The 23274-nt window shown below is 42.0% G+C and overlaps 2 protein-coding genes across 5 annotated transcripts in view; one reads left to right on the top strand and one right to left on the bottom strand.

Moving 5' to 3' along the window:
* Positions 1-14314, bottom strand: part of Trak2 (trafficking kinesin protein 2) — a 62906-nt gene extending 48592 nt beyond the window's left edge. Inside the window, exon 1 of one of the 3 annotated variants that reach the window (XM_031367595.1) lies at positions 14081-14314. The gene's annotated coding sequence lies outside the window, so the exon portion shown is untranslated. The remainder of the gene's footprint in view (positions 1-14080) is intronic. The other 2 variants (XM_031367596.1, XM_031367598.1) reach the window with 2 other exon arrangements.
* A 49-nt stretch (positions 14315-14363) lies between these two features.
* The window catches only part of Stradb (STE20 related adaptor beta), a 28726-nt gene continuing 19815 nt past the window's right edge, over positions 14364-23274 (top strand). Inside the window, exons 1-3 of one of the 2 annotated variants that reach the window (XM_031367601.1) lie at positions 14364-14674; positions 17630-17734; positions 19629-19709. In XM_031367601.1, coding sequence (XP_031223461.1) covers positions 17723-17734; positions 19629-19709 — 93 coding nt within the window. In that variant the 5' untranslated portion in view covers positions 14364-14674; positions 17630-17722. The remainder of the gene's footprint in view (positions 14675-17629; positions 17735-19628; positions 19710-23274) is intronic. The other variant, XM_031367602.1, reaches the window with a different exon arrangement.

The following is a 23274-nucleotide window of genomic DNA, read 5'->3' on the forward strand; positions in this document are numbered from 1 at the left end:
AATGTAATTCTACTACACAAAAGACTTTTCAATTATATTTGTCATAAACATAAGCCTTGTTTTGCAAAGTCAGTTGTCACAAAGATCTTTAGGATTTTAAGACAAGATTTTTTTTCTTAAGATTTATTTTGTTTTTATGTGTGTAAGTGTTTTGCCTGGTGTGTGCATCACACACATGCCTGGTGCCCATGGAACTCAGAAGAGGATATTAGATACTCTCGAGCTGGAGTTATAGACTTGGGAGCCACCATCTGGCTGCTAGGGATAGAACTTGGGTCCTCTGCAAGAACAAGTACTCTTAACTGCTGAGTCATCTTTCTAGTCTCTAATGTTACTTTTTGAGTGAAATTTTATATGTAAAGGATGATTTTTGTTTAACAGTAAAATTTAGAGAACAAAGAATAGGTAACTTTTGAGCCATGGGTACTGTTAACTCAGGAAACAACTAGATTCCAAGTCTGGGGACACAATTAGCTGGGGTAGCTGAGTCTTTCTCTACCTCTCTTTAACAGTCAACATCCCACATTTCAAGAGTTTCTCACAAGCCTTCCTCTTCGTCACCCTAGAAATCACATTACTTCAAAGACCTTCATTTCCCACTCCAGGGCAGTCACACCTCAAGTTTCAATCTTTAGTTCAAACTGGCATTTCATAACTTTAAATTAGAAATGTCAGTATTAATTTATATGGGTACCATAAAACCTCCACATTCTAAACTCAACTTTTCCCCAATATCCCACAACCCTTGCTTTATTATTACTATTATTAGCTTTTTAAAAGATTTATTTATTTTTATTCTATATATTTTTCCCATATGTATGTGAAGGTGCCATGTCCCCTGAAATTGGAGCTACAGAAAAGCTGTGAGCTGCCATGTAGGTGCTGGGAATTGAACTTGGGTCTTGGGTCTTCTGGAACAACAGCCAGTAATTTTTCTAGCCTCTATTGGAAAAAAAAATTTTTTTTTTTTTGAGACAGTTTCCCTGTGTAACACTGGCTGTCCTGGAATTCAACTTTGTAGACCAGGCTGGCCTCGAACTCAAAAAGACTCATCTGCCTTTGCCTCCCTAGTGCTGGAATTAAAGCATGCCACCCCTCTATTATTCATTTTACCTGCTTCACTTTATAAGCACATGTGGCTCTAGAATTAAATGCATCTCTCAAGGTCATCCACACTGCAGGGCCCAAAACTTAGTCACTGTCCCCTCTTCTCTGCTCTCTCCCTGGTGTCTAGGTCCTATGAATTTACTAAGACACTGACACTGCCTTCAGTCACACCTTCCCCTTCAATAACTGCTGCAATAGTTGGCTACTTGCCTGCTTTGTGCCCACCCGTTCTCTTTGCTTCCTACTCCCATGCCTTCAACATCCTCAATCTCTACACTTTTGGCAATTTGGGTTCTCAGGCAGATATTCTGATATCCGTATCACTTCCCAAGCTTGTTCATCATTCTGCTTGCTGTGACACTTCCTCCAGACTGGGAAACCAAGCGCACAGAGGTGACTTTAATAAACAGCTCTGCACAGCTAAAGAGAGGAGGAGACTTCTAAGCTACACTAGCTCTTTGACCCTGAAGGCATGACCCCAAACATTCTGGTGAAATTCCAGACTTTCTTAAAAAGTATGCCAAATGAAACCAGACTCAGAAGTTTCTAAGATCTGTTTCTAATGGAAAAGAATTCATAATATCAGTGTAAAAGCTTCCTGAGTTTCAATGAAAAACTATATTCACATCTCTGTTCCAAACTGGCTTTCCTAATACAGCGTTAGTGTAGGCTGAACACAGCCTTGATTGGCACTGACTTCAAAGCTTTCCACCCATAATCCTCTTTAATCCTCACAGCAGCCCCAGGATGTGGACATCATTGTCAACATTTTATAGACAAGGCCACTGCTGATTATCATACTGAAGCTAGTGAGAGCCAGGGATGAAACCCAAGCCTATTCTACAGTTGATGGCTCTAACCTTTGAGGTCTGACAAGTGACCGGGAGGGACAGGAAGTGTATGTCATCTGAAAGGGCTTCAGAAACAATTTCCTCACTTTAAAAACACACACACCAATTCTGGGATAAAGAAGAGAAAAGCAAATAAATCCTCAATTTGTGTGTGTGTGTGTGTGTGTGTGTGTGTGTGTGTGTGTGGGCATACACACACACACACACACACACACACACACACGTTTTCTGGGGCCACAGAGACAGCTCAGTGGGTAAAAGTGCTTGTTGCCAAGCCTGACAACTTAAATTTGATACCTGGGACCCATATAGCAGAAGGAGGGCAAAAGAAACAACCCCTGCCTGAAAGTTGTCCTCTGACCTCCACACATGCCCTTCCCCCACTCATATATACTCACACTAATAATAACAATAATAATAAATACAAGCATATAGAAGATAATTCTTACTCAAAGTTAAGACATAATAGTAAGGAAAGGCTAAAACGGGCTAAGGGAGAGGGAAATGGCCCGTGCTGGCCCGGGTCAGCAGCATCTACTATATGCAATGTGCCTATACCTAACGGTGTAAAGTGAAGGCCTCTAGGGTCAGCTTCCGAAGACTTCTTTCTTTCTATAACCAGCGTACAAATGGCTATTTATTTATATATTTATTTTAGATGTTTAAATTCACTTTTAATCTTGTTCTTTTGTTCCTTGTGAGGCTATCAACCATCATACATGCTGGTGCCAGCATGCCTCTCCCCTTTCTAGCTCGATGTTGGGGTGAGACACCAGATAACCAGGTTATCGGAGAAACTACACGGTATCTGTTTGAGACTGAACCCAGGACCTGTTTTCCTACATCTGGCACCTTCTCAAGGGCCTGTTTCTTATCCTCTGAGCACAAGGGATTTAGCTGGCAGCCTTCTCTTCCTTTGGCATTGCTGCCAAGCACTCTTCTCACCTGGCGTCCTTTTCCCTAGGCTGGTTATGACCGCTCTGCTCTTTCTCTACTGCCTCCCAAGGAGAGTGGAGGTCTTCCTTTCTTCTTTTGTAAGAGAGACTTGGAGTGGGCTATAAACGCGGAGATTTTCCATTTTCTCATGGTGATTTTGCTGGCATTTATAGAACCCTCTTCTGTAGAGTAAACTATCCCAGAAGACAATGAGCTCATCTGTTGTCTCTCCTCCCTGCGCTCAGAGCTCTCTGACATGTCTTATTTTGCATGACCCAGACCTAACAGCAAATGACACACAGAGAGATAGCAATGCAAGCCTACTGGATCACTGATTAAAAGTAAGCAAGCTAGCCCTATGTGGTGAACAGAGCTCCCAGGATTCTAGAGGCAGAGGCAGGCAGCTCTCTGTGAATCTGAGGTCAGGCTAGTTTACACAGTGAGTTCTAGGACAGCCAGGATTACATAGAGAGACCCTGTCTCAAAAGCAAAAACAAAAAAACAAAACAACTAATTAAGCTATTAGAAGCAATTTAACAAGTAAAGTTGATTACAATTTCAGTCCAGTAACAATTCTAATGAAATTCTAAAGAAATGCTGTACTGGCCTTAGGAAAATTACATGACAGGCATAGTGGTGAGAGCCTGTGGTCTGATCTGGGAAGGTGAGACCAGAAGCCTCTAAGTTGGAGACTAACCTGGGCTACACAGTGAGACTTACTGATAGCTCCAACTTCACACAAAAGGGTTTGGTGTTGAATGACCTATCGTTTTACAGTAATAACACTACCTAAGTACTTACTTTCCTTGTAGTAAGTGGGGGGGGGGGACAGTTTTGGCTCATTGGTTAGACTTACTATGCTTTCCACTAAGCATGTGCAGCTACTGACAAAGCATTTCAAACAAGCCCCACGAGAAAATAATCAGATAGCTTAAAAAATTCACAGCTGCGAATATAAGCCTCACTTGTAGTCTTTTCATTTTGTGACTAAAAGAGAGAACAAAATCAAACTCAGTAGGATCAAAAGCTATGGTTTCTTGGTTAGGGTTTTATTTGGTTTCCAGTTGCTAACTCTATGCTTTGGGAAGAGGGGTCCCATCTCAGACACATGGCTGCTGGTTTCTAGGCTCCTCCTTTCCCAGACAGAGTGCTCTTTCTTAGCCAACAAGCTTCCCTTTGTTGTGATTTATAGCACTGGCCTGAATAACCAACTCTTGGCCCTCTATATGACCTGAGAGCAGAGCTCTGGTGCTGGGACCCCAAACACCATTCACTCTAAATAAGTTATCGATCTTCGAACAGATGACTTTCTGAAATTGACTACATTTTGAATGCAAAACAGTTAAATTCTCCCAAAGTGTCACAAAACCACACTGCGTATGGGATAACTGCAAAGGTAGTCAGCAAGCATGGGCATCAGGCCACAGGCAAGCCCTCCATGGACGGCCTGCTTAACTGTCCTTCCTCTTTGGAGAGTCGTCTACGACTTGTATGTTAGCCCATCTTTCTCACCCATCTCCGATTCCCCACCCTGCCCCATACCAATTCTTAGCATCTCTCACTCTTCACAACAATGCATGCCTAGGATCTACATCTTTCATATGAATACCTGATTGGGGTAAAAACTCATAATCTCTGAAAGGAGGAACTGGAGCATGGACCCCTAAAATCCAACACTGGAAGCTAATGCAGAAGGACCCCAGATTTGATGCCAGCCTGGGTTATATGGCAAAACTGACTTAAACAACAACAACAGATAATAATAATAATAACAATAATAATAATAATAACAGTAATAGCAACAACAACAACAGATCCTTTTCAGTTTTTCTGCTGTGTATGTACATATACTATTTCAAAATAATTACATGTAAGTAAGTCACTTAACTACCCACTCCTACCTTCTCTGAACTGTGGTCCACTGGATACCCTTGCCTACTAACTTCACCACCTTCTCTGGCTTACCAACATGCTCAAAATCTTCTTCATGATTTTTGTAGTCAGGGTCTCACTTTTGATTGGAACTTCATAGGTAGCTCAGGCTAGCCTCCAATGTGTGATTCTCATGCTCAAAATCTTCTATTATTAAACCATGTTAAGAGTACTAAAGATGTCCTTTCTCAGGGACTGGGGACTTCTCACAACCACTGCCCTCTCATGAAAGGCTCATTCAAGAGTCTTAGAAAGCGTTTATGTTCATTTTTTTAGTCCCTCATCCTTCATTCATAACTCCACACTGGCACACCTGAACTCGCCAGAAACAGCTCTCTTTTTTCTACCACTCCCTGGTGACCAACCAAATCATACTCAGGCACTACATCTTTTCTAGTTCAGCACTGACACCCTTCCTTAGCCAGCTTCTTCCCAAGTTAGTCTCAGACTTCTCACTGAATTACCTTGGTACTCTGAATGAAAAATGCCCCCCCAGCACCCTCAGTCTCATTTGAACCCTCGCCCCCCAGACGGTGGTGCTGTTTGGGAAGTTTTGGAATCACTGGGGGCCAGGCCTTACTGGAAGAAATAAATCACTGGGAAGAGGTGAGCTTTGAGGTTTTATAGCTCCATTCCACTTCCGGTTTCTTTCCCTCTCTTCCTGTCTCTCCTTTTTCCCTCCCTCCTCCCCCACCCCAATCTCAGCTCCCTGTGCTGGTGGCTCCTTCCCTGCCACAATGGCCTCTATGGCTCTGGAACAGTAAGCCAAAATAAATTCTTTCTTAAGTTGTTTTTGGTCATAGCAACAACAACAAAAAAAGTAACTAATGCAATGACCCCAGCTCCTGTGGAGCCTCACCCTGGTACCTGCAGAGATGACCCCCAGCTCCTGTGGAGCCTCACCCTGGTACCTGCAGAGATGACCCCCAGCTCCTGTGGAGCCTCACCCTGGTACCTGTGGAGTTTGACTGCAACAGTTCTTTGTTCTTGTTGCTCTTGCTTTTTCTTTTTTTGACTTCACTTGACTTGTATGTTAGCCCATCACTACCACAATTAGCAACCTCTTCAGTATTAATAGCTGTCTGGCTCTTCAGCCTCTTCCTGAGTTCTATTCTTATCTCCTCCATCCTAATGAGCATCCGTGGACTCTTCCCTTCCTCTGCACACCACATTTGATCCATTAGCAAGTCTGGAAAGTCTTCTACCACTGGGCATCTCAGATCCACCACCCCCATACTGTCCTGTTACAAGCCATCCCCATCACCTGTTAGCTTTCAGGGGTCCAGCAGGACTCCAGAAATGATCTCTGTACCCTTCCTTCTCTGAAAGTCAGCAAGAGTCATGTTTGTAAAACCAAACTACTTAAAAAAAGAAAAAAAGTTTTTTTCCTTCTTGATCATTTTGACTGGGGTGAGCCGGACTCTTAAAGCAGTTTTAGTTTGCATTTCCTGCTGGCTAAGGACATCGAATAACTTCTAAGATACTTTTAGCCACCTTTAGTTTTTCTTTTGAGAACTGTCTATGTGGCTCATTAACACATTTATTGATCCTAAAGGGAGTTTGGAGTTTAATTTTGGAGTTCTTTATATATTCTAGATATTAATCCCCTGTCAGATCTATAGGGCAAATATTTTCTTCCATTCTGAAGTCCGTCTCCTCTCTTTGCTGATGGTTTATGCAGAAGCTTTTTAAGATTTATTTATTTATTATATGTAAGTACACTGTAGCTGTCTTCAGACACACCAGAAGAAGGCATCAGATCTCATTACGGGTGGTTGTGAGCCACCATGTGGTTGCTGGGATTTGAACTCATGACCTTCTGAAGAGCAGTCGGTGCTCTTCCCCGCTGAGCCATCTCACCAGCCCCGATGCAGAAGCTTTTTAATTTCATGTAATCCCAATGATAATACTTGGGGTTATGCCCTTGTGCTGTTAAGAGTTTATATAGCTCTTGAATAAACACTCAAAGGATTAACAACACATCACAGAGATACTTATATATCCATGTTCACTGCTACACTATTCACAATAGCTAAGAAACAGAACCAATTCTGAGTTCAAGAACAGCCTGGTCTACAAAGTGAGTTCCTGGGCAGCCAGGGCTACACAGAGAAACCCTGAAAAGCCAAAAAAAAAAAAAAAAAAAAAAAAAAAAAAAAAAAAAAAAAAAAAAAAAAAAAAAAAAAAAAAAAACAAATTAAATATCTATCAATAGATAGGTGGGTAAACAAAAGATGGAACACATATACAAAGAAATTTACTCAGCCATCAAGAATGAAATTGCATCTGAAAGAAAATGGAAATCATTATTAAATAAATTGATATTTACTTAATATATAATATTAACATATTTTACTATTTACTTAATACTTAGTATTAGAATATATTAAGTAAAATAAGCCTGACTAAGATAAGTATTGTGTGTTTTCTCTCATATGCAGACTCTAGATTCAAATGTGTGTTACTGGTTGAGTTTGGGGGAAGGTGGAGCAGATACTATGGGAGGCAAGGAAGAAATCTCACGGAAGTAGTGGAGTACATGTGACATAAAGTTAGGAGAACCACTTAGAGGGAAAGGAGCTAGCAAGGAGGAGGACAAGGGAACAGGATGTGTATACATATACACACACGCATACGCACAGGTACATACGCATGAAAACAACGTAAGGGGGCCCATTACTCTGTATACCAACTTAGAAATTTCGTAACAAAAACGCCAAAACAGGCCCTTGCCTTCACCTCTCCCATTCTCTTCCATGCTGCACTCATCCACAGAAACACTCGTCTCCTAGCCTCAGTCGCTGGTTCACTGTATAAATACTCTCCCTTCCTGTTCTCTATAGTTGACTACTACTCAGGCCTCAGCTCATGGGACGGATGCCTTAGTGTCTGCTCTGTTACATTCACAGGTGTATTGTATTCACTTCCAAGTGCTCTAGGAAAGAAAGGGAGGTGCTAGCACCCTTTGTTTGTCCTGTCCTTTGTTTGATGAGCAGGATGGGATTTCAATGGTAGGAGCTCAAACAATCCAATAACTATCTGAGGCTGGTTTTATGTTTTATATATATTTTAGAGGGTTTTTTCTTTTCAGTGTGGGGGAGTAACGGGGTACTCCTGAAAGTACCCTGCCACTAGCTACATCTCCAGGCTGAGGTGAAGAAGTAACTAAATTGTTGGGCAAATTCTTTCCCCGCTGATTTCCATAATATGTCAACTTTGTTGTTGTTGTTGTTTGGTTTGGTTTCGTTGTTAGACAGGGTTTCACTGTGTAACTTGGCTGCCCTGGAGCTCACAGAGATCCACATGCCTCTCCTTCCCAAATGCTGGGATGAAAGGTGTGCAACCACCACCACCCAGCTAATTTATTAACTCTTAAATTATGTCCTTTTTAAAAAAATTATTAAGCAGTTTCTTCCTTTTTTATCTGATTTGAAAAAAAAAAAAAAGCTTTGTAAAGAAACAGAACTCAACATCTGGCAAATACTAGCAGATAAACCCAGATAAGCTCCAAAGACCTCAGTGACCTTTACAAAATGAAGTAGTTCCACTTTAACCCTGGCAGATCTGTATGCTTGTTTCCTGGCATGAATAACCTACACTTCTGGATGTCCTCAAGGTTCTGTATGTCAGCAGTAAGGCTAGGAATGAAGTAGGCATATTACATATTAAAAGGTTAATTATAAAATAATTTCAAAAATAATTCTACGAAGAACTAGTCAACAGGCGATATACCTAACAACTTCCAATAAATTCTTCTTGAATTAAGCTAAAGGTATTAAAAAATAGATACAATATAGTATACAATAGTCTCTCCCCAAAAGGACATTAAAGAGCTAAGAAATCTGAGCTCTATCAGGGAAAGGGCTATGATCCTGTGATCTAGATAATTAGATCTAAGTTGTAATGACCTCAGAAACCTAAGAAAACAAGATAATCAATATTTAATGGGTTTTACAACATCTCTATCCTATAGGTAGATAGCAGGGGAGGGAAGGTCATTTCTAGCTAAAATGTCTGTCTTCATACTAGATTCAGGATTTTAGTGAGTTTCTTTAGTATGAAAGACTTGGGCATCTATAAAACAAAGTAACCAACCAACCAAACAAACAACAAAACCAGAACCCCACAAAAAGGAAAGGTGTTGTTTGGGGAAGAGGTCCCCAAAGCATTTAGCTATTAATGGTGGGGGGGGGGGTAGGAATTATCAGCAAATAATGTGTTTGGAGATTTAAACCTAACTAGTTAAGGTAAGAAGTCTGAACTTGATCCCATAGCAAAGTGGCTTTCAAGAGGAATCAATCTGGAGACAGAATACAGGATAAATTTCAGGAAGAGAAAGACCAGGGACAGAAAGATGACTGGGGAATTTTTAGCACACTTCACACAGATTATTGTAAGAAAGGGCTAGGATGATGAATGGCAACAGTGGGGACCTGTGTGATAGTGTCAACAGAATCAGCTAACTGGGGAACTGGGACAGATGAGTTTGTCTTCCTCTTATAAAAAAAAAAAGATAATGATATCCAGCATATGTTTCATTCATTCAGGCTTAAAATGGGACTGGAGAGATAGACTCTCAAGAACTTTTTTTTTGCGGAAGACCCAGGTTTGATTCTTGGTATCCACATGACAGCTCACAATTGTCTATCACTCTAGCCACAAGGTATCCAATGCCCTCTTCACACTTCCAAGGAATGTGCACTAGGCATGTGCATGGTGCACAGACATGCATGTGAGCAAAGTGCAGAGACACATTAAAGACATGAAAGAAAGAATCGTCCGCTTCCCACAAGCTGACTCCTCCTACTTCCTTCACCAACCAGACAATATTCAGCTGAAACAAAAGACAGCACTCACTAGCTCTCTAAAAACACCAGGAAGTCCTCAGTCCCATAATAGGTCATGCAATTTCTTCGAAATTCCCATGCCCTCTCTCAGTTCTACAAATCCAAATTCCAACCAGTGCAAAGGCCCCTTTTCTGTCAAGTCTTCCCAGGAGCCTCACCTCAAAGTCTACATTTCTTCCTGCCATTCTGTTTGTCTGTTTTTTTAAATAAACATTTTAAAGGCTCCTTAACAGTTATTCCTCATCCCCTCAGATAAACTGTCCATTCCTTACAGCAGGCATACTCTTTTCAATTCCTCCCTGCTTTCCGTCACACTTGGTAGAAGATCTTAATTTTTTGTATATGGCAGTAGCAGAGTGTACAGTTAAGAATACAGATAATGGGGCTGGAGAGATGGCTTATCATGTAAGAGCACTGACTGCTCTTCCAAAGGTCCTGAGTTCAAATCCCAGCAACCACATGGTGGCTCACAACCACCCATAATGAGCTCTGATGCCCTCTTCTGGTGTGTCTGAAGGCAGCTACAATGTACTTATTTATAATAATAAATAAATCTTTGGGCCTGAGCGAGCGGGGCCAACTGGAGTGAGCAGAGGTCCTAAAAGTCAATTCCCAATAACCAGATGAAGGCTCACAACTATCTGTACAGCTACAGTGTGTAGTCATATATATAAAATAAATAAATCTTTAAAAAAAAAAGAATATAGATAATGAAGATAGAATAGTTGACTTTTGTGTAAAGCTTCACAATCTATGCAGGCAAAGGTAAAAAACAAATTAATCATAAAGCTAAAGTTTAAGTCAAAATAGGTGCATGTAAATTCTAAATTGGCTGGCCTAAGGTTGCTATGACTTTTTAAACAAGTTTTTGCTATATTTGTTTATTTGTTGCGTATATGTGCATGTCCGTGCCATGGCGCACATGTGATGCCAGAGGACAGACATCCAGGGGAGTCGGTTCTCTCCAGGGATCACACAGGCGACAGGTGTCTTTACCCAGTGAGCCACAGCCCCACATGGAGCTGTGCCTTATATTTTGAGAATTTAAGTTCCTTATAATAAGCCACTTTAACTGGAAGCAGCATTTCTTCCACTGCCACAGCCTTTATAAAATGCAATGTTTCCCCACTGCTACAAAATCCTCCATTTTTATCCCTTCAGTTTAGACCTCCTTGGCTCCCACACAAAGTCGTCCTTATCTTTCCAGCTCAGGCTCCAGCTTCAGCCCTCAGAGCTCACAGTGAAACCTGAATCAGCGAGTCACACCTCAAAGGCTTTTTGTACTCCATGTCCTTCGCTGTGATACCTGTTTGTTATTTACTGGGGCTACAAGGACAAAGTACTACAGCCTGGGCAAGTTAAATAACATTCTCTCTTAGTTGAGGGCGTTGGAAGTCCAAAATGAAGGTCCTGGAAGGTTTGTTTTCTCCCAAGGCCTGTCTTCTTGGCCTTGTTGATAATTTTTACTTGAATCTTCCGATGCAGGTATAGTGTGTGTCCAATTTTTTTTTTTTTTCTTGCAAGCACCCTTGTCACTCTGCGCTGGAACCCTTTAGGGTCTCATTTTAACTTAATCACCTCAGAAGCCCTACACAAATTGATACATTTTCAGGCAATGAGGGTTAGGTTGGGCTACCACCAAAGAATTCTGAAGACATCATTCAGCCCTTTACAGCTCTGACCCCTTTGCCTTGCCCAAGCTAACTCCCATCTGTTTTTCTAAGACTGGCCCAAGCCTTCCCCACCAGCCCTTTCTCTGTCCCTAGCCTCTGAACACTGCTGTCATAGTGCTCAATGCAGTGACGTAACTCTGGCTTCTCTTCTCCAGGACACATTGCTTAACAGTGAAGATTATCCTTATCATCCAAGGACAGCAACCTACAGAAAGCATTTAACAAACATTTGATGAGGAGCAGAGGGAATACCATGGACCTTAAAGTAAAAGATGTACAGGTTCAAACCCCAGCTCTACTGTTTGCCTACAGAGGTAGGGAAGTCACTTAATGTTGAGTTTCCATCTAAATAAAGAGTTGCAATAATGCACAATTGAATTAGAATAAAACTACTCTGGTTTTGTGATGCAGTTAAGTGCTTAGATGTTGAAGTAAAGGTTGGATCCTGATTGGTTTGGCAGCCACTTCTATCACTTAGTAATTAAATCATTTTGAGTACATTTAATATTCTGCTTTAGTTGCCAGTCTGCTAAAACAACAACAACATCAACCACCACCATCAATCACCTCAGGTGGTGCTATTATGATCATAACTAGGTAAAATGTTCAGTTGGGTATGCAGCACACCATATTATTTCTATTCTTCCTATTACTGGTATTATAAGAACACTGCAGGTCTGAATAGATGTGACTAGATGTTCGATGTGACTGTCACGTCAATGACTCAGGTTTCTTGCCAACTAAGTAGGATAACTTAATGAGGTTCAAAAGCTGGTCCAGGGCCAGCAAGGTGGCTGAGAGATAAAGGTAGATGCCACCAAGATTGACACCCCAAGTTTGATCCCCAGGACACACGTAGTAGGAAAAGAAAACCCGAATCCTACAAGTTGTCCTCTGATTTCCACATACATTCATGCAGGCACGCTCCCAGACACACATGCACAGCAACAAACAAACAAACAAATGTAATTTTAAGAATGAGACAGGCATGGTAGCACACAACTTTAATCTCAGCACTGAAGAGGCAGAGGCAAGTAGATTTCTGTGAGTTCCAGGTCAGCCAGAGCTACATAGTGAAACTATCTCAAAAAAGTAAAACAAGAAAAAATAACAAATCCAAAACAAACAAATAAACAAAAAAGAGGAGCCAATCAGATGATATAAATGAGCTGTAGATGAGAAAGAGGAAGAACTACAGTCCTACCATCCCCCATCCCTCATGTTGGCTCTAATATAGTCTGGGCAGTGAAGTAAAAAACATGAAAAGGCAAATTTCCATAGTCTCTATGACTACAGAAACATTCATAAACATTCATAGGGAAGAATAACAATGCTTTGGGACTTCGGATGTTAAGCATTTGCAGTGAAGAATAATAACCATAGAACCATAAAACCTGCACACTGAAAAGGACCTTTGTGATACAAGTCCAATCCTATCATTTTTTCTTTTAGACATAAATGTATCCAAGGCAGATTGGGAATGAGCTCTTAGTATCTTAATGAGCAGTTCTACAAGGGATGAGACTAGCAGACAGAGTGTACAATTTGTTCAGAGGGCTAAAGTAGGGGTTATGGATTTATTCATAGCCAAGGAGGGATGGAACTAGCACTAGGAAACTATGAAAATTCTTTTTAAACATTCTTTTTAACCCGACTCAGGTCTAGATGTAAATCCTGACTTGTTACATAAATTCTTCTGAGCCTCACATTATGAGCAGCTAGTGAGCAATGCAAGGGAACCATGTACATCACTTGAGTAAAAATGGGTGCGATTAAAAACACTGTCTTTCACATAGGTGTGTATGTGCTGGTTCAATGTCTGAGGCTTCTCAGACACTACCTACTTTAAAAATAGAAAGCTGGATAGTTCCTGAGATGATAACGTGCCTTTAACTTTGCCCTTCTCCACCACCAAATGTCCTTCACAATTTATTTTCAAGTGTCATGTCACCACCATTAATATGCTATTTGGAGCTCACTGTAGCTCAGACTTTTAATAGGACAGCAAAGATTTGAAAGGTCACCAACATTTTTGACTAAGGCAGAACAAGAACTTTGAGTTTAGCTCGTTTTGTTCCGTAGTCCATATAAGCTAGGTGAATTTCCGGCGAAAAATTACCATCTTTCCTGATGCAGAAAAAGATGAATAAGCAGGTAATTGACTTCACTGCCATAATTGTGATTTTTTTAAAAAGAAGTGTTTGGGACTCAAAAGTGCTTGCACTGGAAAACACACCTGCCAATATTCATTCTTTTCGCTTCAACCTAAAGTCTTTCGGTCTGTCTGTCTGTCTTCTTTTTTTCCTTTTTCCTTTTAAAAGACGTGTGGCGTCTGGTTGCAAATCAATTGCAAAAAAAAGCCCAATAAAGAAAGAGCTCTTTCTAATGTCCTCTCCTCCCATTTGCATCACAGATGGCCACCGAGAGCTTAAGGTTTAATGTCCAGACACTAAAGCCACTCATCCTAAAACGACGGAGCTCCAGATGGATGCTGTCTGGCAAAGGATGGGAAGCTGCCAATCTTCAGAGATGCAGATAGGGTGAATCCCGGAGGCTAGCGCCCAGCTCCCATCACTTTGCACCCACACTTGGGAAACATCCCTTTCCCATCTCGGGGCCGGATCTTCCCATGAGTGACCTCCGGGGATCAGAGGGACACGGGACAGGAAGGCTTTTCTGCCTTCGGGAGAAGTTGACAAGGGCAAGTTCGAATAGCACGCGGGAGCTTACTCACGGGAATGGCCCGGCGTCCTCGCTCCTCCGCCCGCACTCGCTCAGGAAGAATCCCCTAACGCGCGGCAGCCTGAGAGCAGCAGCTGAAGCAGCCGCCGCCGCAGCCAACCCCCCGGGCGTGGCAGGAACTGGCAGGCGCCCTCACATCATCAAAGGGCGACCTTGGAGCTGCAGTGACGCCGGTTCAATGGCAGCCCCCACCCAGCTAGGGAAACTAAAAGGAGACCCACTCTCCCAACAGCCTTTGCGGCCACGGCGCAAGGCCTTCTGGGAACTGTAGTTTCCTTTCCGTCCCGCCTACAGCTCGAGGGCCCCTCCTCCTCACTACGGAGCTAGAAGCTGGAGGTGCGGTGGGGCGGAGCGGCGGGCCCCGACCCCGCTGGGGTGGGGCGAATCCCGTCCCTGCCGGTTGCCCCGGGCTAGGGCAGAGGTCCAGGCCTACAGGCTCTCTTGCGGCTGTGCTGCACTTCTGTGCCTTGAGGCTCGCTCTGGAAGCCGGCCTAGTGTTTTCGCGAGGCAGGTCCCGGGGCTCGCGCGTGTCTCCTCCTCTCAGCGCCCGCTGCCTGGAGAGTCGCTGGCCTTGGTCGCCGCTTAGGTAATGAGGGGAGGCAGGCGGGCAGGGGATGGTGCGGGGACCCAGGGAGCGACAGGGATCGCAGCTCGTTAGGTGCACAGCGGAAGGCTGCAAGGCCAGTGTTCGCCTCCGCTTCTCACCGGAGTTGACACGGCCGGCCGAGCATGACTGGAGTCTGCGGGCAGCCCGCTCGACTCTCGGTGCCAGCGCGCCGCGGGGGCCGGGGCTCCCGGGTGCCCAGCCACCGCCGCCCCGCTCCCTCAGTTCTCACCTTTGGTGGTGGCACACAGGCCTGGCGACTTCCCAAGCTGAAGACACTCTGGCCCCAGCCCTGTCTGCTCGGAGACTTCGAAGGGACCTTTTCCCAAATTAAATGTCCAGGCGTCGTTTTGTCTTCAGCGTTTACATATGATGTCGTGTTTTCCCCTCGTGGGTTTGTTATGTCAAATACCTCCAAACTTGATCACGATTTGTGACAGCACCTACATAGTACACTCCGTAAATATTTGTTGAAACCATGAGTCATGATACTAAGTTTGGAAAATTGTATTGAGCTGTGTGTATCGCTGTGATCTTTGTTAAGGTTTTATGAGATTTCAAGATCACCTTAAGAATTACTGTAATTTTTTGAAGCCTAACAAAGAGTAGGTAGGTTTGTTTGTTTGTTTTTGTTCTTGTTAGCATTTCCTATAACAGTAGACCATTGAATGCCTGGATTAACTCAAAACCCAAGTCCTGTAAATACATAGCCTCTTTGGTGTCCACTTTAAAGGCTTTCAAATGAAAGCCTTTGGGTATGACTTCTAAATTATGCAACAAATTAGGTTATTCATAAAACTTTATTGTGGTTAGCTTTTTAGGTACAATTGCAAGGGGCTACACTGAGGTACTGCTCAGTATACCGAGGTACTCATCAATATGTTTAGGAATACATGTATATATTATATACATATACATATATATAATACATATGTATATATATATATAGCATACATATATATACATACACACACATACACGCACATATTTACGAAGACACACACATATTTTAAAGATGGGGTCTCACTATGTTGGTATCCTCAGATGACTTAGAACTCACAAACATCAATCTGCTTCTGTGTCTGCCTCCTGAATGCTGGAATTAAAGGCATGTTCCACCAAGCCTCAGCAAGCTTCTTTATTTTTTTTTTTAATTTGTTTTTAAGGATTTGTCATCTTAGTATAATAGCAAAAACTAACAGCAAATTTTTCATTCCAACTCCTTTGCAAGGTGCAACTGCTGCCTTGACCTCAAAAGGTCTTGAAAAATTATCTGTTAAGTGTGTGGTATAGCAAAGGTGAAACTCCTGATTTTAAACCACCCCACTGGTAGTAACAGCTCTAAAAAAACTGCGACCTAACTAAGTGTAAAGCAGATACAGAATCATGGTAACCACAAAAATCAAGTTAATCGCCAGACCTTTCTGCCTCAGGTAAAGTCAGCCACAGGCCAGGGCCTGGTGTTAATTACTAGTGTGGGGGTGGGGTGGGGGGGGGCGTCTTCCAGGCTCACTAGCTCCCATTCCATAGTGGCTATTCATTAATACAAATTTTCTGTGTGTGGTTTCTTTCCTTATTTGGGTATTACCTTAGAATAGATTAATGTAAGTGAGCTTTTACTGGGTCACAAGCTGTGAATATTCTCACTGTTATTCAGAAGCCCCCAGTCTGCATTTCCTGTGAGCCTCAATATTTTGTCTTAAAGTGTTACATTTGAGACAGTTCCCTTGTTTCCCTTCCAGTCCTGGAATTAGCTCGTAGACCTGGCTAGCCTTGAACTCTGCCTCTAGCCTTGAGTTAGAGGCTGGGGCAGTTAGAGGATTAAAGGCGTGTGCCACCACCACCCTGCTGCACCTGCCTTTTATATCCTAGAGTATACAAAAATGTCATATGTCCCTTGGCTCTGGAGGATAGGCAACACAGGCACACTTTCCTACTCTCATACCCAGCCCCCCACCCCCATGCCTTAAGTTGCCATTAATTCTTGGCAGGTGACAAGAGTACGTTTTCCGGTTTTTTTCCTTCCTCTACCTTTGGCTTATAGAGGTTATCCTGAGAAAATCCACTTCTTCCCTTAAGCAATAAAACATCTGTGGTCTATGAACTCTCCCAAAACGAGGGTTTTGTTTAGCTGTTTGTGGATGCCTTGATCACATATGGACTTTGACTAAGATGAAGTAATGAGACCAGTTTCATGAGATGATGCTTAGAAAGGACCAACCACCTCTAGCAAATACTGCCCTCTCTACTGGAGAAGACCCAGGAGATTTGAGTGGTCGGCTTGTAGCTCCATGAGGCTGAACAAGTTAGTGCTGAGTTCTGAATCTCTATCGATGAAAACGGACAAGAGTTGCTTGCATAATAAAACGCTTAATTTCGAGTCTGTCAACAGTTGAGATCGTCATTTTTACATGAAAACTACAAAGTGTCTTTCTTAGCCCATTACAAACCCTGTTTAAAATTTGTGAATCCTGGACCTCAAATGAGTTAGTAGGTGGTCAGTCAGAAATCTTTGGATATTCTCAAAGTTTACTTGTAAATGAAATCATTAGAGATTCTTAGGATTTATTTTTGAGTGGCACTACTTATATAAATTGCTTCTTTGTATTGCCTTCATGTTTGTTCAGGGCAGAAAAAGATAGGAGACTTTGGAAACAGAAACTCTCTTTAGCTTTCTGCCTTTCAGGAGCCATGTCAGAACAATGCTTTTTTTTTTTTTTTTTTTTTTAATTTTATTTACAATCCAGCCATTGCTCCCATCTCCCAGAGTTCTTCATCTCATTCAGCCTTCCCCCTGTTTCCGAGAGGGCCCTCCCCTGATACTCAGAAATGGCACTTTGTGCCATTGAGCAGCTGTCTAAATATCTGATAAATTATGACATCTAGTTCTTTATGGAGTTTACGTAAATCTAAATAATTTTGCTTTTGTTTTTATAGTGGGCTATATCTGCAACCTGAAGAGAAGATAAAGGAAAAATCTTCTTTGGAATAGATGGGATTTTGTCACTTTCTGTGAACTAAAGCGATTCAATGTCTCTTTTGGTAAGTTTTGTTATAATTTTATACCATCAGAATAGTTTGATCTGGAACAAAAGACATTCATATTCAAGCTCTGAGATGCTTTGGCCTGAATGCTCTGTGGTCTTGAGAATAGTGTAAACTCTCAATGAGTTTTGTCTTTTTCAAAATAAGTTTCTCTTACAGTGTTTTTAAATATACCCACTATTACAATTCTTTGTCCCAAATCTACTTTTTCCATATATTTTTCTTAGATGCCAGTCATATCTAGTTAACTATGCATTTTCTTTTAAAACTTAAAAAATCCTTTTTATAAATTTTCTTGTGTCCCAAGGCAGGTAAGATAGCATTTAAAATAAACTTTTGACTTAATCAGACAAAAACCAGTTGTATCATTACATTATGTGAGCTACAGATGGAAAATATTTATATTTGTTTGTATGCTAGATACATGGCATCTGCTTTAGATTAAGTAGCTTGGGGACTTTCTGTTATATACAGTATAGTGTTTGGAAACGGTTGAGGGGTGAGCGGTTAATATTAAGCCAGCAATCTTACTCTTTAAATAGTGGGACCTTGGCAGGACAGACAGCATCCCCATTTAAGTTTGCTCATGGTTGCCAAAAGTTAGAGCCAGTGTTGAGACTCATGCCTGACATTGTGCTTTTCCAGCCACCCAGGCTGGGAGATGGAACTGTGACATCAGGACACTGCAGTTACTCTTTATGGGAAATATATAACACATTGCTTTAAGTATATGTATCTGGAAACTATGTTAAAATGCTTCATTCTTTAAAGCAGAGTCAGCAGACACTTTCTGTAAAGGCCAGAAGATGATAAAGCATGCTGCTGTCCTTCTGCCCCAGTAGCTCAAAAGCAGCCATCAGCAGTGTGGAAATGAAAAATAAAACAACTGAAACCTGAATGTGAACTAGAGCAGAGTTTGTTGAATGTGAAGATTTACAGTCTTACATCATGTGGCAAGTGAGAACAGACGCGTAGTGACGATTCCGAGACTCCCAGTGCTGAATTCACTTTAAAATAATTGTAGCTTGGCTTGGCTGGAAAACACTAGTTGCTGAGAAATTTTGGTGCATTGTAAAAGAAAGGATGTGATTACTTCTGAGTAATTGACAGTAGTGTTAGTAGATATGAGTGGACTTTGAGAAACACCTGGTGCTGTGTTTGGTGCTCACAAGGGGTTGGGGGAGATGGTGATGAGATACATTTACTGTAAAAGTCTCTCATGCACACTTATATTTTTTCTTCCTAAGTAGATCAGTATCATTCCACTAATTGCTGATGGGATAGATAACATAGATATTACATTTCATTATGGGCAGTTCCTGATAGTAGAACCATTAATTGATATTCAGGAAAATGTAAATTTTGATAATAGACGCAAGTCTCTTAATTTGCTTTGAGTTGAACATGTTTCTCACCTTAAGAAACAAAATTGGCTACAGATATATTCAATGTGTTCATAATTAAATAAATGGGTTTAATGTAGAAAGTCATGCTTCCTTATATTCAAAACTATCTGAAAAAAAGATAAAAACTATTGGTACAGCAAAATAATTTTTAGCTTAATAGTTAGAAGATGATCATTTTTAGCCAAATATTTAGGAATTTGGCAGATGTAAGAGGTGCTAAAAGACTAAGACCAACAGTTAAAATAGATTCATAACCTCAAGAAGAGTGAAGGCAAGGAGCAGAGAAGGCACTGAGCACAACCATAACGGAGTGGTGCTGCTGTCTGTGCACCTGGCTTCTTCTCTGCCCCATCCCTATCACTACCTCCACCGGGTTGGTTTTTGAGTCTTCTTCTGGCCCTGATCCCGGGTCTTTTGAATACACAAGCCAGGCCTGTGTGTGTGTGCCATGCTTTTCACTTATCTCAAGTATTTCTGACTTCCAGGATTGTTTCTGTGCTTCACGAACACGAGTTGAATCACTCAGACCCGAAAAACAGTCTGAAACCAGTATCCATCAGTACTTGGTAAGAAAATGGTTGAACGTAGACAATGCTCGTCCTTTGCTTTCTGTGACTCTTTACTGACCTCTTTTTTCCTGCTGGTCTCCATGAGTCTGTACGTGGCCTCTTCTTAGCCCACTCTTTCTGAGCAGTGTCATAGATTCCTGTGGTTTTCTTTGCTGAGATTTCACGTTGTCCTGAGCTTTCTCTTGTGTTCTAAGAGGAACATGATTACCAGACTTACTCTTCCCAGGGCCCAGGGATTATCTATAGAACACATCTGATTAGATTGTTTTTCCAGGATATTTCTACTGATTTGAGTGAAACTTTAACCTGCATCCAAATCTTTCCATCCCCTGTACATTTCACTTTGGCTAATGAAAGCATGACTATTTCTCCTACATGCTAGAAATGCTGGCACTGCCTAACCCCCTCCCTTCCAGAGCAGGGGCACTGCTGCTCAGTTAAGTCTCTACCTGGCCTGTAGTCTGTGCACACTTGCAGCCTTCAGTACTATTCCAAGACGCCTATTCATGTCACTTTGAAGCCAATGGGTAAAGTCCAAATCTCTCAGCATGATAGACTCTCAATGGTTTTGTGTATGACCAGTGTTTGAGTTTCCTTTCTTACTGGGAATATCTTCTTCTCTCTGCTTGAAATACCCTTGTTTCTGCCCTCCCCTGAAATTCCTCCTCATCTGTAAAGAATTGATTACATTTTGTATCTGTAAACTCTTCCCCCAGATCCTTTTATTTCATTGTGCTGTCACCTGTCAGGACATTCTCATGGAATACTTGTCACTGTACTGTCTTACAGTGAGTGGGGTCTGTGTCTCTTCAAGCATAATGTGAACCCCATGTAAGGGGCACCCTTGTCTTATTCATCTTTGTCTGACATACTAAGCAATATAAAGGGTTATACTTGGTAATATGTCTCTGAAATCTTTACTCCTCGTAATCCTTCATTTTGCTAGTTCAACCTGCTTTGAAAATTTTGTTACAGCATAAGGTAATTCCAGTTATTTTTACTTATATTTTATCTCAGGCCTGTAGTATGAATATTTTAGTAAATCCTGGTGGTGTTCCTTCCTGCCACTGACCATCTAAGTTCTTAACACACACACATACATACACACACCCCTTCTATATTGCCCATAGCATTACAATGAATAGCAAAAGATAAAACCTCACACAGGCCTGCCTTTAACCAGCACCATTTTTATTCACCAAAATTCCGTCTTCAAAACACATGCCTTTGCATATAATAGGAGATGGTCTCTAACCCTTTCTACCCTTCAGACTGAGGTAACTCAAGCACATGGCTTGTCTCTGTGCTGTTATTGAGCCCTGAAACTCTAGAAATTTCCATGCTAGTATTCTTCTTAACCTCTGGGTTTGGAGCCCTTTTGTATTTTAAGTTGGACCAAAAAAAAAAAAAAATAATCTTCAGAGAGGGAAACAGAGGCCTAACTTGAAGTTACTTGAGGAAAAGCAAACTGGAGAAGTTCTGGGGTGGAAACTGGTGCCTAGAGCTTAGCTTAGCAAGGCCTCGTGGATGCTCCCTGGGCTGCTGCTAAAAGAGCAGTATCAGTTGCCTTCTATTGGTGACTTGTAGCTTTTTGTCAGACTGGATACTTACTGTACACTGGATTAAATGTTAGGTTACAGTGATACCAATTTAAGTACTTTGACATTTGATGTTAGTTTCCCATTATAAAGTATAAAAGTTCTAGTTATGATTTTGTTTCCCATGATACTTCACTTAAGCCTGATGATGCTAAAGACGTATTGGTTTAAACACTGTAGTTAATAAGAATATACCCTAGGTTTGCTGGCTAAATCCACCTTCTGACTCTGAGATAACTTTGGAACAGACTTCAATACATGGTTTAAAAACCAAACCAGGGGTTGGGGATTTAGCTCAGTAGTAGAGCGCTTGTCTAGAAAGCGCAAGGCTCTGGGTTCGGTTCTCAGCTCTGGAAAAAAAAAAAAAAGACAAAATAACAAAAAGACCAGAAAAATACCAAGGCAACTGGCGCAAACACACACACACACAAACACACACACACACATACACACACACACACAAATCAGTGAACCATCTTCTGTGAAGTGTTTTTAGAGATATCTACCAGAATTTTCTGCTTAAATTGGGCCTTTTGCATCTTCAGGAAGGCATTAAACAATCTACTGGGATAAAGATGGTTGTATTTTGAATATGAAATATCCTCCATAGTGTATGTGTTTGAGCACTTGGTCCTTAGCTGTTGGTGCTGCTTGGGAAGGATATGGAACCGATAGGAAGTAGAGAGCCTTGATAGAAGCCCATCCCTGGGAGGGAGCCTTGAAGTTTTATAGCCTGGTGTTGGCTTAAATTTTTTCAAATCCTACTTTAGTATGAGTTCTTAATTGCTTTACCCTCCCTATCCCACCCAGAGGTAGTAGAAGAAAGAGTAGTAGGATATGAGGGAAGTGGACCTATTAGAACTAGTTCTTTGGAGCACATCTCAACTGCATTGTCAGGATATACACCAGCAGTCCAGTTCAATAGTGTCAGGGTAGCAAACACTAATCAGCAGTGGTGGCATGACCCACGGAAACAGCCAGGCCTCCACTGCATCAGCACAAGTCAGCAGGAGTGACCAGGACCAGCAGGGACACCAGGGGAAGTTCTCGGCTGTGCCTCTCTCCACAAAATAAAGATCAGTGAAGACTAAGACATGAGACCAACGAAGTGTTGCAAAGCTAGCTATGCAAGCCCCCATCACTGTCCGTTGACTCCTATTTATATTCCCTCCAGACATCATGTGTTCTCCCATGGGTCTTGCCTCACCACATGAGTCTGTCTTAGCAAAACTCCACATGAGTCTGAATCACTCTGCCAGTCAGCCAGAGTCCGTAGAAGCAGCATGAAGCTGACAGAATACTACCAGAAGTTTTTTGGTGCGTTCCTTTCTATGAAGTCACAACAACAATGACCATTAAGATTAAGGAATGTCAATTCTTCTCTGCCCCTTCCTTGCATGTGGAGGGCCTACCTCCAGGGAGCATATTAAGCCAGAGACTCGGGCGAGAGCCACCATTTTCTCTCCAGTGAGTTTCTAAGACCTGAGCAGCCAGCCAGGAGGCACAGGCCCCACAAGTCCCAGGGGAGCTGCAGGGTGGCAGGGACAGGATCCTCTCAGCTTCCAAGTGACAGAGGAGGATCAGCATCCTTCTCTGCCCCTTCCCTGCAAGTGGAGGGCCTACCTCCAGGGAGCACCTTAAGCCAGAGGCTCGGGCGAGAGCCACCATTTTCTCTCTGGTGAGTTTTCAAGACCAGATGAGTCGCAGGGGACTTGCAGGGCAGCAGGGACAGGACAAGCTCTAGTCAGAGACATTAAGAACATCTAACACCAAAAATCAAGAGATGGCGAAAGGCAAACGCAAGAATGCTACCAACAGAAACCAAGACTACTGAAACCAAGACTACTTGGCTTCATCAGAACATAGTACTCCTACTGCAGCAAGTCCTGGATATCACAAAAGACCGGAAAAGCAAGAATTGGATCTAAAATCATATCTCACAATGCTGATAGAGGAACTTAAGA

The sequence above is a fragment of the Mastomys coucha genome, unplaced genomic scaffold (genome assembly GCF_008632895.1).
Source record: "Mastomys coucha isolate ucsf_1 unplaced genomic scaffold, UCSF_Mcou_1 pScaffold14, whole genome shotgun sequence".
Taxonomy (NCBI): domain Eukaryota; kingdom Metazoa; phylum Chordata; class Mammalia; order Rodentia; family Muridae; genus Mastomys; species Mastomys coucha.